Source organism: Typopeltis vanoorti, chromosome 6, assembly GCF_054136105.1.
Source record: "Typopeltis vanoorti isolate ZY-2024b chromosome 6, IOZ_Tvanoo_1.0, whole genome shotgun sequence".
Classification (NCBI taxonomy): Eukaryota; Metazoa; Arthropoda; class Arachnida; order Uropygi; family Thelyphonidae; genus Typopeltis; species Typopeltis vanoorti.
Window position 1 is genome coordinate 33122644 of NC_143554.1, and position 13182 is coordinate 33135825.

The 13182-nt window shown below is 35.5% G+C and overlaps 1 protein-coding gene across 12 annotated transcripts in view; it reads left to right on the top strand.

The window, feature by feature from the left end:
- LOC150105365 (uncharacterized) overlaps positions 1–13182 on the top strand; it is a 521942-nt gene that overhangs the window by 337531 nt on the left and 171229 nt on the right. For 11 of the 12 annotated variants that reach the window (XM_090394098.1, XM_090394099.1, XM_090394097.1 and 8 more), the window contains one exon: positions 8185–8411. In XM_090394098.1, the coding sequence (XP_090250224.1) occupies positions 8185–8411 (227 nt within the window). The remainder of the gene's footprint in view (positions 1–8184; positions 8412–13182) is intronic. The other variant, XM_090394107.1, reaches the window with a different exon arrangement.

Below are 13182 nucleotides of genomic sequence, written 5' to 3' on the forward strand. Positions count from 1 at the left end.
GTACAGGATAATTATGGTAGTACTACATAAAAAAATTACACCATTACTAACTTCTGATCAACAATTTTCCTTCAAATTAATGTTATCTCTCAAAATTCCAACATTATCAGATCTTATATGTCTGTCTTTTATGGCACTTTTTACTGTTTCAATCAATCTAGATCTTGGTCTTTCTCTGGGTATAATTCCTTCCAACCTGGCAAAGAACACTTGTTTTGCTAATCTTTCCTATTCTATTTAAGTGACCATACCACCTAAGATTAGCTCTACTAACACATTCCTGAATGCTAACAATAGCAAACTCTTTCCTAATATTTTCATTTCTAATATGACACTGTGTCTGTTCACTCCACTAGTCTTTCTCAAAACTCTGATATCAGAGATCTCCAGTCTTTAATCAAGTATTTTATTTCCAACCCAGCTCTCAGATCCATAATTTAAAATTGCTTTGAACATTGTCTTGTATACTGCTAATTTAGTGTTTTGACTAATTTCTTTCTTATTCCATGTAAATTTATTCAGCTGACTTCCTGCCATACCAGCTTTACTAATTCTTTTATCTATTTCCACACTTAATCTGCCATCTTCACTAAAAATCGTGCCTAAATCAGCTGAAAGTTTTAGGTTCTATAGGTTGTTCTATAAGTTACCATCCAGGATACAGTTGATGTTTTCAATGTTTATGCCTATTTTCAGTCTTTATATTACTGATTTTCATACCAAATTTATTACAACAGTTATTCAATTTTGTCAGTGAATCTTGCAGACTTGTGCTGAATTTATTCAGAAGCATAGCATCATCTGCATAAAGTAAAGAGCTAAGATTAACATCACCAATTTTGAAATTGATTTAAAACCACTTTCCTTCATAATGTAATCCATATAGATAATGAATAACAATGGAGATAATTGTGCACCCTTGTCACACACGACTTAACATGAAATCATCTTCCTGTACCTCATTCAATTCTAACTGCTAACTTACAACTTAAATAGAGACTGTGAATGGCTCAATATAATGTCCCATTTCCAACATATAACTGAAGTGTTTTGTAGAGCTTTCTTCTTGGCAACTTGTCATATGCCTTTTCCAGATCAACAGAACTTGTTTCATTCCCAAGATTTCTCAACTATTTGTCTTAAAGTGAAAATCTGATCCTGACAATCTCTATTTGGCCTGAATCCAGCGTTTTCTTCACCAAGCTTCTCTTCCACAATTGTTCTTAGCTGTTTCTCAAATATACTTGCATAAATCTTACCAGGAACACTCAGTAAGGAAATGCTTCTGTAATTCTCACATTCAGTTTTATTTCCCTTTTTATAAATGGATACTATGACAGCTCTGCTCCATTCGTTCGAAATTTGACCCTCTGACCAGGCCTTCTGAATTATGCAGTACAGCCATTCTAAAACTTTTATACATCTATATTTTTGAGCATTTCTGGTCAAATTTCATCTACTCCAGCTGCCTTTTCGCATTTCAGGTTTTTGATGACTTTTTCTACCTCAAGTATGGATATGTATTCCTGACTGCATTCCTGTTGGGAGTTTTCTACCACTGTGCTGGCACTAAATAAGTTATGACACTAACATAACTAATCCATTTCTGAGCTTTTTCAATAGCCTCCAGAATATTTTGCCATCTTCCTGATATTTATTTTCTATGTTCTTACCAAGGTCTTCCCATGACTTTTGTTTAACTAGTTTTACACAGTGCTTTGCTTTCTTACATTTTTTTTTTTCTTCTCTATATTCTCTAAGAGCACAAGCTGATTTACTTGCCAGGAACTTTCTATATGCTTTCTTCTTTTTCTTGACTGCCTCTTTAACTTCCTGAGTCCACCATAGAGTTTTGATTTTTCTGTCCTTACATATAACCTCACTTCATACCTCTCTTCTTGCTGAATCAACCAATGTTTTCTACAGGATTTAACACTGAATCTGCAAGTTTTGGTTTTTAAACTCTTTCATTTTTTCTTCAATGATGTTTATGTGTTTGAGTCTACAGTTCACCTCTGAAAGCTGCTCAACTGTTATTTGTTTTAAAACTTTCTTACAATTTTTTTCAATATGAAATTCAATTTTATCCTATTCAAAACCAGATAGTGATCACTTCCTATTTCAAATCCTCAGTATACTCTTGTGTCCCGAACCAGTGGGAAAACATTGCTATCAGCTATAACACAGGCAATGAGACTTTCTTACATCTTCTCTCTATACGAATTTATGCACATGTTTATGTTGGAACATGGTGTTAGTAATAACTAATCCATGTCCTGAACAGAAATCCAGCAGGAATTTACCATTATTATTACCTTTGAGTTTTTTTCCAAATTTTACCAAAATTTCTATATTTCCTACTCTGCTGTTTAGATCTCCAACAAGAACCAACTTTTCCTTTTTCATCATGCCAGCTGCCTTCTCTAATGCCCCAAGAAATTTCTCATTTTCTTCCTTGGTAGAATCTTTTGTGTGACCATAAGCACAATTAAGTTTCATTGTCCAGTTCCCCATTCCAATATTTGCCAACATCACTCTACTTGATATTGCCTGCCATTCAAGAAGATTATCCTCATATTTAGTGCTGAATACTATAGCTACTTCTTCTTTCTACTTCCTTACTGATTACATTGTCTATAATTTAGACTGGCTCCTCTTCTCTAATGTCACAGACAAAACTCAGAGAGAAGCTGAATTGTTTGCATTCAGTAATGATTTATACAAATTGTTCATCTGTCTACCAGAATATGAAATAAATCTCCTCATTCTCCCAACACCCTAGACCTTTTCTTATCAGTTCCTTCTCCAAGTATACTATTGTTGGTAGATTTGTTTTCTAGGTAGATTTCAAAAGGGTAGATTTCTTGGCTATTCTGACCTCGTTCATGTTTCATTTTCTATGTATTATCCTTCTCCCAGCCAATCTTATCCTTGTATTGATATCTTCTTTTCCATGGTCTGATTCTTGCTTTTGCTCTAAGCACTTGTTCCATGCAGATATCTAAAAATATCTTTCCGGGAATGAGTGCTGTTATCTCCACTAAAATCCTCAACCACTATCGTAACCCCAGTTCTTCTGTGTTGTGCCAAAGTAGTTAAAGGCAAAAATTAAAATTGGCTCAAGTTAAAATGCTATATTCTCAAACAGCTTACACTACAGCCTGTAACAACCATTAGGGAAAAAAAAAGGGAATTAATAAATCCAAAGCATATTTAATAGTGGCTAAATGCACAAAATTTACCTCTTTCGCAGTTGAGCCTTCTGTTCTTTCACTAAGACTATTGAGCACAACTTCTCCCCTTCCACCTCTATCTGCCATCCTGATGATACAGTGATAAAAATCTTCTAGCAGGAGTGGGATAAGGCATGTCTCTTGTCATTGGTCTTTTGCTCCAACTGTTGTTTAAACAATCAAGACAAATCCATATTTTGCCATTATTCCACAAACTAGCTACAGCATACCTTTTGCTTTTCCTCCACTTCTAATCAAAAGGACATCAGAAAAATACTCGAGAGCATACTTCTTAGTCCCCCCTAGCCTAGATGGCATTCACCCAGTTGTGCTAAAAACTTGTGTTCTAGAATTAGTACCCATTGTGTATCATCTTTATAATCATGTGATATCTATACAATTGCATGGAATCAAGCTTACCACCAGCCTATTCCAGAAAGGGAGATAAGACCAAACTAAAGTTCTGTTGCTTTCACTTCACACTTCTCAGAAATATTGGATAGGTTACTACTTGTAGATTCCAAAAATAATTAGTAAGCATCAATACGAATTCCACCACTCTTGCTCCTTTCTAACCTGGCTCACCTTTGGACGTAGGCATGAAAAAGTGTGGTGAAACCGACTTGGTCAAGTTGGCATTGCAGCCTTCTTACTTAGCTATCATTTTATGGGCTTTCTCCTACTCTTTGTGAGTGACCTGCCTTCTGGTTCTTCATTGCACAACATGAGAAATGGTTTTCTCTTATCAGCTTTTTCCATTAGTGCTGGAGTACTTCAAGGTCTGAGATTTCTCCTACATACATTACTCCTGATATACATCAATGATCTTCTTCGAATACATTTATTTGTAGTTTTGCTAATCAGAGTACATTCATTCTTCTTATTTGCAAAACCATATAGTGCTCAAATGACTCAAGCTTGAAGATCTATAACCAGTACCTTATCTTTTCCATGCTCACGTGGGATGAAGATGATCTAGTGAATTTTAATACTTCCAAAATACAATCCATTCTTATTTCCCTGAAGTAATACCATGCTTCACTCTTCCCTACATTTGATAATATTCTACATGTCAGCAACGATCAGTTTCTTCCTCTTGGGTTGACTTTTACACCCAGCCCTGTGCTTTTTTTGGGGACAGTGCACAATGATACGATGTGCCACACCTTTATTAACAGTGATGTGTGTGACATACAGATATAGTACATTTAGATTGTAATATTCTGTAATTGTTTACTCATTTACCTACCATGCAAATAAGATTAATTATTTATAGAAGCATTTCTCAGTGAGCTAATATCTTAACTATAAACAGTGAGAATTTTGCATTTCTCACTGTTTATAGTTAAGATATTTATTGTATAAAACTTTATATATATATATAAAACTTTCTGCTAGCAAATGAGAAGTAATGGCACCTATTGTTTTACAAAAAAAAGTGCTGATCCAGTCTATCTTAGCATAAGCACATCACACATACATCCTCTTTAGCCATGTGTTAAACAAAAGTCAAGGCTTAATTGCTGGATGGAACTCATGTTGGAGGCTTAATGAAGTAAAACAGCATGTGAAAAGAATTAAAAACTGTTTAATTCTTTCAGTATTTTGTCTGTCATAGAAGCATCTTCAAGGAGTACAATATAAAGTTGTAACAACAAACACACACAAAGGCAAAACAAAACTAAGTGAAAAAAGCTCATGGACAAAATACTAGCGTTTTAACTAGGTCAGGCACCCCATCTGTGGGTGCTCTATCAAGGGTTTGGTTATAATCTGGGATGTTGGCGGATTAATGTTTCCCATATTTTGGGAGGAATAATTTCCCATATTATACATCCATGTTTATTCGGATTAAGCTAGCTTTAGAGGACAGCAGCAAATGTATTATCGGAAGAATTAAACAGCATTTTTAACCCCTTCCTAGTGCTGTTTTATTCCATTAAGCCTCTAAACATGAGTAGCCTGTTCAACCTTAGTGAAGGCTGAGGAGGCTACTTCTGTTTTGTTCTAAACAGTACTTCTCTTCTGCTCAACTGCTAATACTATAAATACCAGATTCATCCAACGTTAAAGTAATGTTTTCATATTTGGGACATTTCATATTGCACAAAAAAAAAAAAAAAAACTCTCAGAATACTTGACTCTATCCAGAAAAAAGTTATTCAAACATTCTTTCCCACAGGTGCCATCTTTTGGGAGTACCTGTTTGTAGTGGAGGAGGGACCTCCTGAGTGATAGTATTGGCCCTTTTCATTCTTTCTATTTCTCTTTGATTTTCTTCCCACTCTACTTCTCTTGAGTATTTTACGCTATCCTGTCTTTCATACCACCACCACTGGGATTCAATGCTCTGCCACCATTTTTGCCATACAGGGTATGGACATTCAGAAAGAGGAATCTGGTAGCCTTGCACCCACTTTGGAAAAACAGACAGTCCTGGATGACCAAGCCAGGATCAGTAGACTAAACGGGCCTGCCTGCAAGGGTCAACAGTGTTGCAGCGCATCACCCACCCCATGGTCCAAGGTCGGAGTCCAATGTTTGCTGTGGTGCCAGTATAGCATTTGGGGTAGCCCTGGTCTTCCTGTCCCAAGTGCAGTCATTGCTACACAGTGAGTAGGCATCTATGTGTGGCTCCATGGTGTGTGGGGAGTTCTGGTGCCAAAAAAAAATTCTAATTCTAATTTTATTATATTAGGTTGGCCAAGTGGTTGTTATATCCACTCTCCAGCCAAAAGGCTGTGGGTTCGAATTCTGCTGTGGGCATGGATGTTTGTGATTGTCTGTGAAAATACCAGTGGGTGGTGGTGTTGATCGGTAGATGGTATTGGTGTAGTTGTGGTTCGTTGTAGTTGGTGGATTGAGTGGTGGAGACAGAGAATTGCAGAGTAGGTGCCCTGCCTTGATGAGTCTTTGGACTCTCTGGGGGTGTTATGTAATAATAATAATATTTTTCAGTGACCCTCACAAGTATTTGACCAAGTACTGATAATGTAGATACATCACTTCATTACAGAAGTAAAAAATAAAAGATATGACAACAGTATAAATTATCATTTTTTTTTTCTCATTATCCATACAACAGGTGAAAAGCTAATAGGGAAAATGTTACACTTCTTTATTCAAAAGATTTATAAAGACTGGCAGGATCTTCCAGAACAGTTAAAAATTACAGTGTGGTTATAACCTAGTAGAAACATCATGTCAACAACACTTAGCAAAATGACTCAGTGCAACATCAATGCATAGAATACCAAGACACTAACATCACATAAATCTCTAAACTCTTATCGAGGAGTAATATCAGAATAGTTCTTGTTGACATTCCAGATGAGTAAATATGTTTAGAGCTTAAAAGTCAGAATGACTGTGCAAGGTGCATCCTGATATGTAGAGCTGATCGACTTGTTCCAACCAGGAACATCATCCTTACTTTTGATACGCCTAAATCTCCAACATCTGTAAGAGTAGAGTATCTTAATTGTCCTGTTAGGCTGCACATCCAAAATGACTCAGTGCAACATCAATGCATAGAATACCAATTACAATAACATCACATAAATCGCTAAACTCTTATAGAGGAGTGATATTAGAATAGTAACTTCTTGATGTTCCAGATGAGGAAATATGTTTAGAGCTTAAAAATCAGAATGACTGTGTGAGGTGCATCCTGATACGTAGAGATGGCCAACTTGTTCCGACCAGGAACATCATCCTTACTTTTGATATGCCTGAATCTCCAACATCTGTAAAAGCAGAGTATCCTAATTGTTTTTGAAACTGACTAGGCTGCTTTCATCCCATGAAGGATACTGTGAAGATCAGTGATCAGGTTTGCAGTCAATGATGGCAAGTCATTTATATAAATCAGGAGGAGGGTGGGCGAAATGATAGAGCCCTGAGGGACAATGACATTAACAGGAGAGAATACCATCCACCATTACATGTAGGGATTGATCTGAGAGAAAACTGGTGATCCATTGACACAAGGACGGTGGCAGTCCAAATGATAGTAACTTGTTGACCCTCGATGCCAGATGCTATCAAAAGTCTTGGAAATCTAGCTTGGCGAAATCCATACTGCTGGTCACTAATTAGATAGCAGTTCTCAGGGCGTTAAAGAAGTTGATATTTCAGGTTGTTATGTTTTTGTTTTAGTAGGCCCAAACAAAAACATAACAACCTGAAATACCCCGGTGTTTACCGAATTTAGTGCCACTGCAATAAGTCTTATTTCGGCGAGATGGAAAAATCCATAAGAGACGTCACATACGGCAGAACCAGAGCTAGTGCACTGTTGAACCATGTTCTGAATTCTGCTGATGCTAATGGGAAAACTTCATTCATCCGGTCTTATGGGACAAATCTGAAAATATATTTCGATGCTATGATGAACTGGAAAGAAGAATTGTAGAATCCAAAGAAATCATCCTCAGTCAAGTACATCTTGACACTAACCTCAGTTATAATCTCTCAGACTGTTATTGCACTGCCATCCAACTTTGGCATTCACGAGATGTTGAACGCATGTGCATGCCCAACAGTGAAAAGATATACAGAACAGCTTCAAATGTTAATATGCTAACACTTTAATGTATAGATTTTTAGATCTTTCACAGTTTTTGTTGGTTGTTCCCTCTTGTTATGCACCTGAAGAAGTCTTCTATGAAGACGAAACTAGTTGTGCAATTTACTTAATTAAAATAGTATTTTTACTTTTATCTCTTGGCTTTCAGTCATTTAATTATTATTTTTTTATTATATATATATATTCCTCCCCACTCTTGTTTGCTTGACGTATGGTAATGTTAACTCCAATAAAAGTATGTGCATAATATTATTAAGTTACTAGTAATCTATGTTAATATGTATTTTTCATGAGTTTTTTGAATTTCTCAATAGTAAGATAATAAATGATTTCCTTCATCTGAGTATTTATTTATTTTGTAAGCCTTGGGTGCATCTCTGCCACAAGGTATTACCTGGGCAACACCAGGAGGATTGCAGTCACAAGCCCTTTTAACACCTAATCCCATTTTTATCCGGAGTCAGCAGTCAGATATGTTTATCCAGTCACCTCCTCCAACTGCAGCTCTTCATGCTGTTCCAGTTGCTGCAGCAACACCATGTCCAACTGTTAGTTCCCTTCCTCAACTGCAGAAGCACAAGCAAGTAAGGGTGGGGTCTGTTGTTTCTATTTAATTAAAATTAAACTTAAAGAATTATATGTGTGTCCTAAGCAGTCCTTGTTGGCCAGATGGATAGCATGCCTGCTCTCCATCTGACAGGCATGGATTGTTTGTTTTTAGGTAGTTGATGAAATAAATTGATTCCCCAATGTGAGAACAACATTACTCTGCTTATTTGAAGTCTTTAGTGCCTTGAAAAAGTTACATGTTCTGATCTCTAGAACAAGGATTCTGGATTATTTAATCCTTTGTCCACAGTATGGATAGTAACATATAGGTTTACTACCTTTTTGTGGATAAGATGTGCATTCAAAAAAGGGAGAGGGTGGGGAGAATTGTTCCATCTTTCAGTAAATGTGCAGCTTTCTTTTTCATTAGAATGCCATATCCTCTGTTTGTATGTTTTATGCATCATTACAAAGTTTGTATACTTAGACTGCTTGTTGTGGGTCTTAGTAGGTTGCTAGATTTTGAAAGGAAGATGGGGTGGGGATACTAAAATAATGATTATGCATCATCTCGGCATTAGCAACAAGAAAAAACTAACAAGTGATGCAAAAATTCTCTGTAATTAACAAAACTACAGTGAACAGTATCAGCCATATTCACTGTCTAAATGAATATGAGATAAGCCCTCCAACCATTTCTATTAAAATTAAAATTCTCGAGATTTGCATCAATTGGGAATTGTAATTTATTTCATGCAGTATAGTTTTGTGTAAACTAGAACATGGACTAATTAATGTGTATATATACACCCTCTGTCCATGAAGTAACCAAACTTTTGATAGAAAATAAAACACAGGCCAATTATAATTATTCAAATCATTTATTTCAATCAATATACTCTCCCTCAGCTTCGATACAGCGTTTCACACAGTCAATTAATTTGTTAAATGAGTTTTTTATATTGGTTTTTGGGATACTGTTGAGGATCGTGGTTACTGCCGTTTGAACGTTTTCAATGGTGTCGTATCGCTTTCCTTTCATCAGCAAATGAAGTTGAGGGGAAAAAAAGAAGTCACAGGGTGCTAAATCAGGAGAATATGGTGAGTGATCCAACACACAAACTTGGTTTTTGCTCGAAAACCGTCTCACAATGTTCAAACGATGAGATGGTGCATTATCATGCAAAAGTGACTAGCTGCCTGCATCACGATATTCATGCCATACCCGACAAATTCTCCCTATCAATCACTTCAAAACTTCGAGATAAAACTCAACATTGATCCTTTGGCCAGGCAGAACGAATTCTTTGTGGATAATGCCCTTGGAAGCGTAGAAACAAATCAGCATTGTCTTTACTTTTGACTTCTCCAAGCGATTTTTTTTCGGATGCCCCCTCTTCTGGTGGTCTCCACTCGGTACTCTGGCTCATTGTTTCTGGCTCATACTCAAAACACCGCATTTCATCAGCAGTAACGATTGTTTTCCAAGGAAGTTTGAGTCCTTACAAGCGGTTTTAATGAGGTCCTTGCAGTGTTCCATTCAATATATTTTTTGGTCGTCAGTCAACTCGTGGGGAACAAATCGTGAATTCAATTTACGAAGGCCCAAATTCTCGGTCAAAATGTTGTGCACAGTTGATTTTGGAATCCCTAATTCATCTTCAATCAATCTCACGGACGATTTCGGGTTTTCTTTGATGAAATCACACACTTTTTGGATGCTAACTTTGTTCAGTCCAGTTTTTGGGTGGCTCGGCTTTTCGTCGTCCTCAAGCATATCACGACCACTTTGAAATCGCTTAAACCACTCGTAAATTTGAGTATGGGATAAGCATTCATCACCGTATGCTTTTTGAAACATTTGATGCATTTCGGTAAAACTTTTACCAAGTTTAACACAAAAGTCGATTGCAGCTCTCTCCTTGAAACTCATTTTCCGACCGTTCGTGCGTGAAAACACACTGTCACTCTTGGAACTATAATTCAGCTTCTAATGAAACAATTTATTGTCATCATCATAAACAGTTGACACAACACTAATGAAGGTAGCCACTTTCGACAACAAAAAGATACAACAGGTGGCTCCACTAGTTTCTTCTATTTTTGAAAAGTTCAGTTTCTATTTGGACAGAGGGTGTACTTCTTTAATAAAAAAAAGTGTATTAAGCTGTGCAACTGTCTGTATGTTTTTCCAGCTTATACTCTTAACATCACTGAGACAGGTATATTTTACTAGAAAAACAATATTTACTGTGTATGTGTATATACAATATATATATATATATATATATATATATATATATATATATACACACACACACACACACATATACACATATATATATATATATATATATATATATATATATACACATATACACAACAGATTACAGTAGTGTGTAAAGTATATTGAATAAAATGGATACTTCTTTGAGAGAAACTGTTCAGTTGATCCTAAAATAATGAGAGAATTTTTTATTATCATTTATGATCATCTTCATAAATGATAATTCAGTGTGAATGAAAAAAAAAAAGAATAATGATTAATATAACAAATTAAATAGTACAATGAGTGAAGTGATACTGCATAGTGACATACATACATGAAAACAAAGAGTACAGTGATCCTAATTACAATTTCTCAAAAAATCAAATCAAAATCAGCTAACACCTTTTTATTCCCGTATATGGGAGTAGGCAAGGCCATTTAGCCCTATCTAACATTTGGAGACTGAGTGGGCAGTTCAATCTCCACCGGTACCAATCAGAGATAGATCGCCCAAGGCTATCACTAACTAAGCAGTGCACAGTGAAGAGAGAGACGGCTCAAATGTGCCGCCATCTCGTGGTCCCTAACCCTAACACGATATATTTAATGTCTGAAATAATGTGGGTTCTACGGTTGAATTTCTTGAGTTTACGGGACGAAAACTCAAGAAAATCGACCGTAGAACCCACATTATTTCAGACATTAAAAATATATCGTGTTAGGGTTAGGGACCACGAGATGGCGGCACATTTGAGCCGTCTCTCTTCACTGTGTACCACTTAGTAAGTGATAGCCTTGGGCCATCTATCTCTGATTGGTACCAGTGGAGATTGAACTGCCCACTCAGTCTCCAAATGTTAGATATGGTTAAATGGCCTCGCCTACTCCCATATATGGGAATAAAAAGGTGTTAGCTGATTTTGATTTGATTTTTTGAGAAATTGTAATTAGGATCACTGTACTCTTTGTTTTCATGTATGTATGTCACTATGCAGTGTCACTTCACTCATTGTACTATTTAATTTGTTATATTAATCATTATTCTTTTTTTTTTTTTTTTTTTTCATTCACACTGTGAATTATCATTTATGAAGATGATCATAAATGATAATAAAAAAAAACAATTACAATTTCTCATGTAACTTAATTTATGCAAGAATGTTTGAGAAGAGGATAAAATACAAATAAATAAATAATTATATAAGAGAGAAAGAATGAGTTGGATTCAGATCAAATGGGGATTGTCTTTACCATATTTTTACTTTAAGACATAAAAAGTCAAGAAACTGTCAAGTCAAAGATCTGTATTTAAGTTATGTGGATACAAAGCTAATCACCATGGAGTTACAGACTCATTGTGGGAGGTCTACACTATCACACACAAAACTCATCCAACTGTGCTTTAAACTGATTTCTTGTGTCAAAGTTCACAATGCACTCAGGCAACGCATTCCATTCTCCATGCAAAGAACTTTCTCCTCACACCTTCTTTATACAATTTCCAGGGATGGCCTCTTGTTTTATCTCCCCCCCCGTGTTATACCACTCAGTGAATGCACTATAGGACTCTGTAAGTAAATGTAATGAATAACTGCAGTAAAAAATGATATAAAAATCAGCAATAAAAAGTGAATGATGAACTTATTGAATAAGAACAAGATTTTAATTGTTTATGCTCAATATTTAATGAAGATGGAAAGTTAAATAGAGAAATAAATAATAGAAAATAGAATAAGTGAAGCTGGTGCAGTGTGAGAGTCATCTGAATATATTTAATGTATTTACATGGAGCAAGAATGCAATTAATCAAATTGCTAAAAACGTCCAGTATATAAAATTACTAATTTTAACTCTTATGAATATAAGAGTTGGATTAAAAATATTGTTATTGATTAAAGAGTAGAAATCACAGATATGAGAGCTCTGAGAAAATTAAAGGAGAGTAAGATGGCATTAATATCAATTGCAGAATCATATTAAAAATGAAGACATGAGAAAGGAAAGGATCTTGACATCCTTATTCAAGAATTTCTGATCATATCTAATCTAAAGTTTTGTAAATAAAATGGAAAAAAGAGTGGCTAGGAAGAAAGATCAGGATCCATGTGACTCGATGTAGGTCCTGGAAGATTGGAATGTAAAGATCTCACAGTATCTGAGACATGACTAGTAACAATTTTCTTCCGATTATGTAGTATTATTATAGTATTCTATGCATCTCTTGAAATATATATTAGAAAGTTATGATGATGACAATGATAATTTATTTTCATCATCATCAGTTTCTGATATATGGTGGGGAAGCTGAAATGTTCTGATAAACACCTAGAACAAAAATGATATTAAAGCTACTGATATAACTACAAGAAAGAACATATCTTAAAACCCTTTAATCCCCATATTTTATCAAAGTGTAATAATTTGTTCTTTTTCTTTTAGGATATATAAGAAGACATTCCAGAGGTTTTGAAGAAATTCAAAGACACAGAGATGCAGCCATAATAAAGTTTTTTGTCTTGCAAGAAAAGTCCGTAATTGAGATT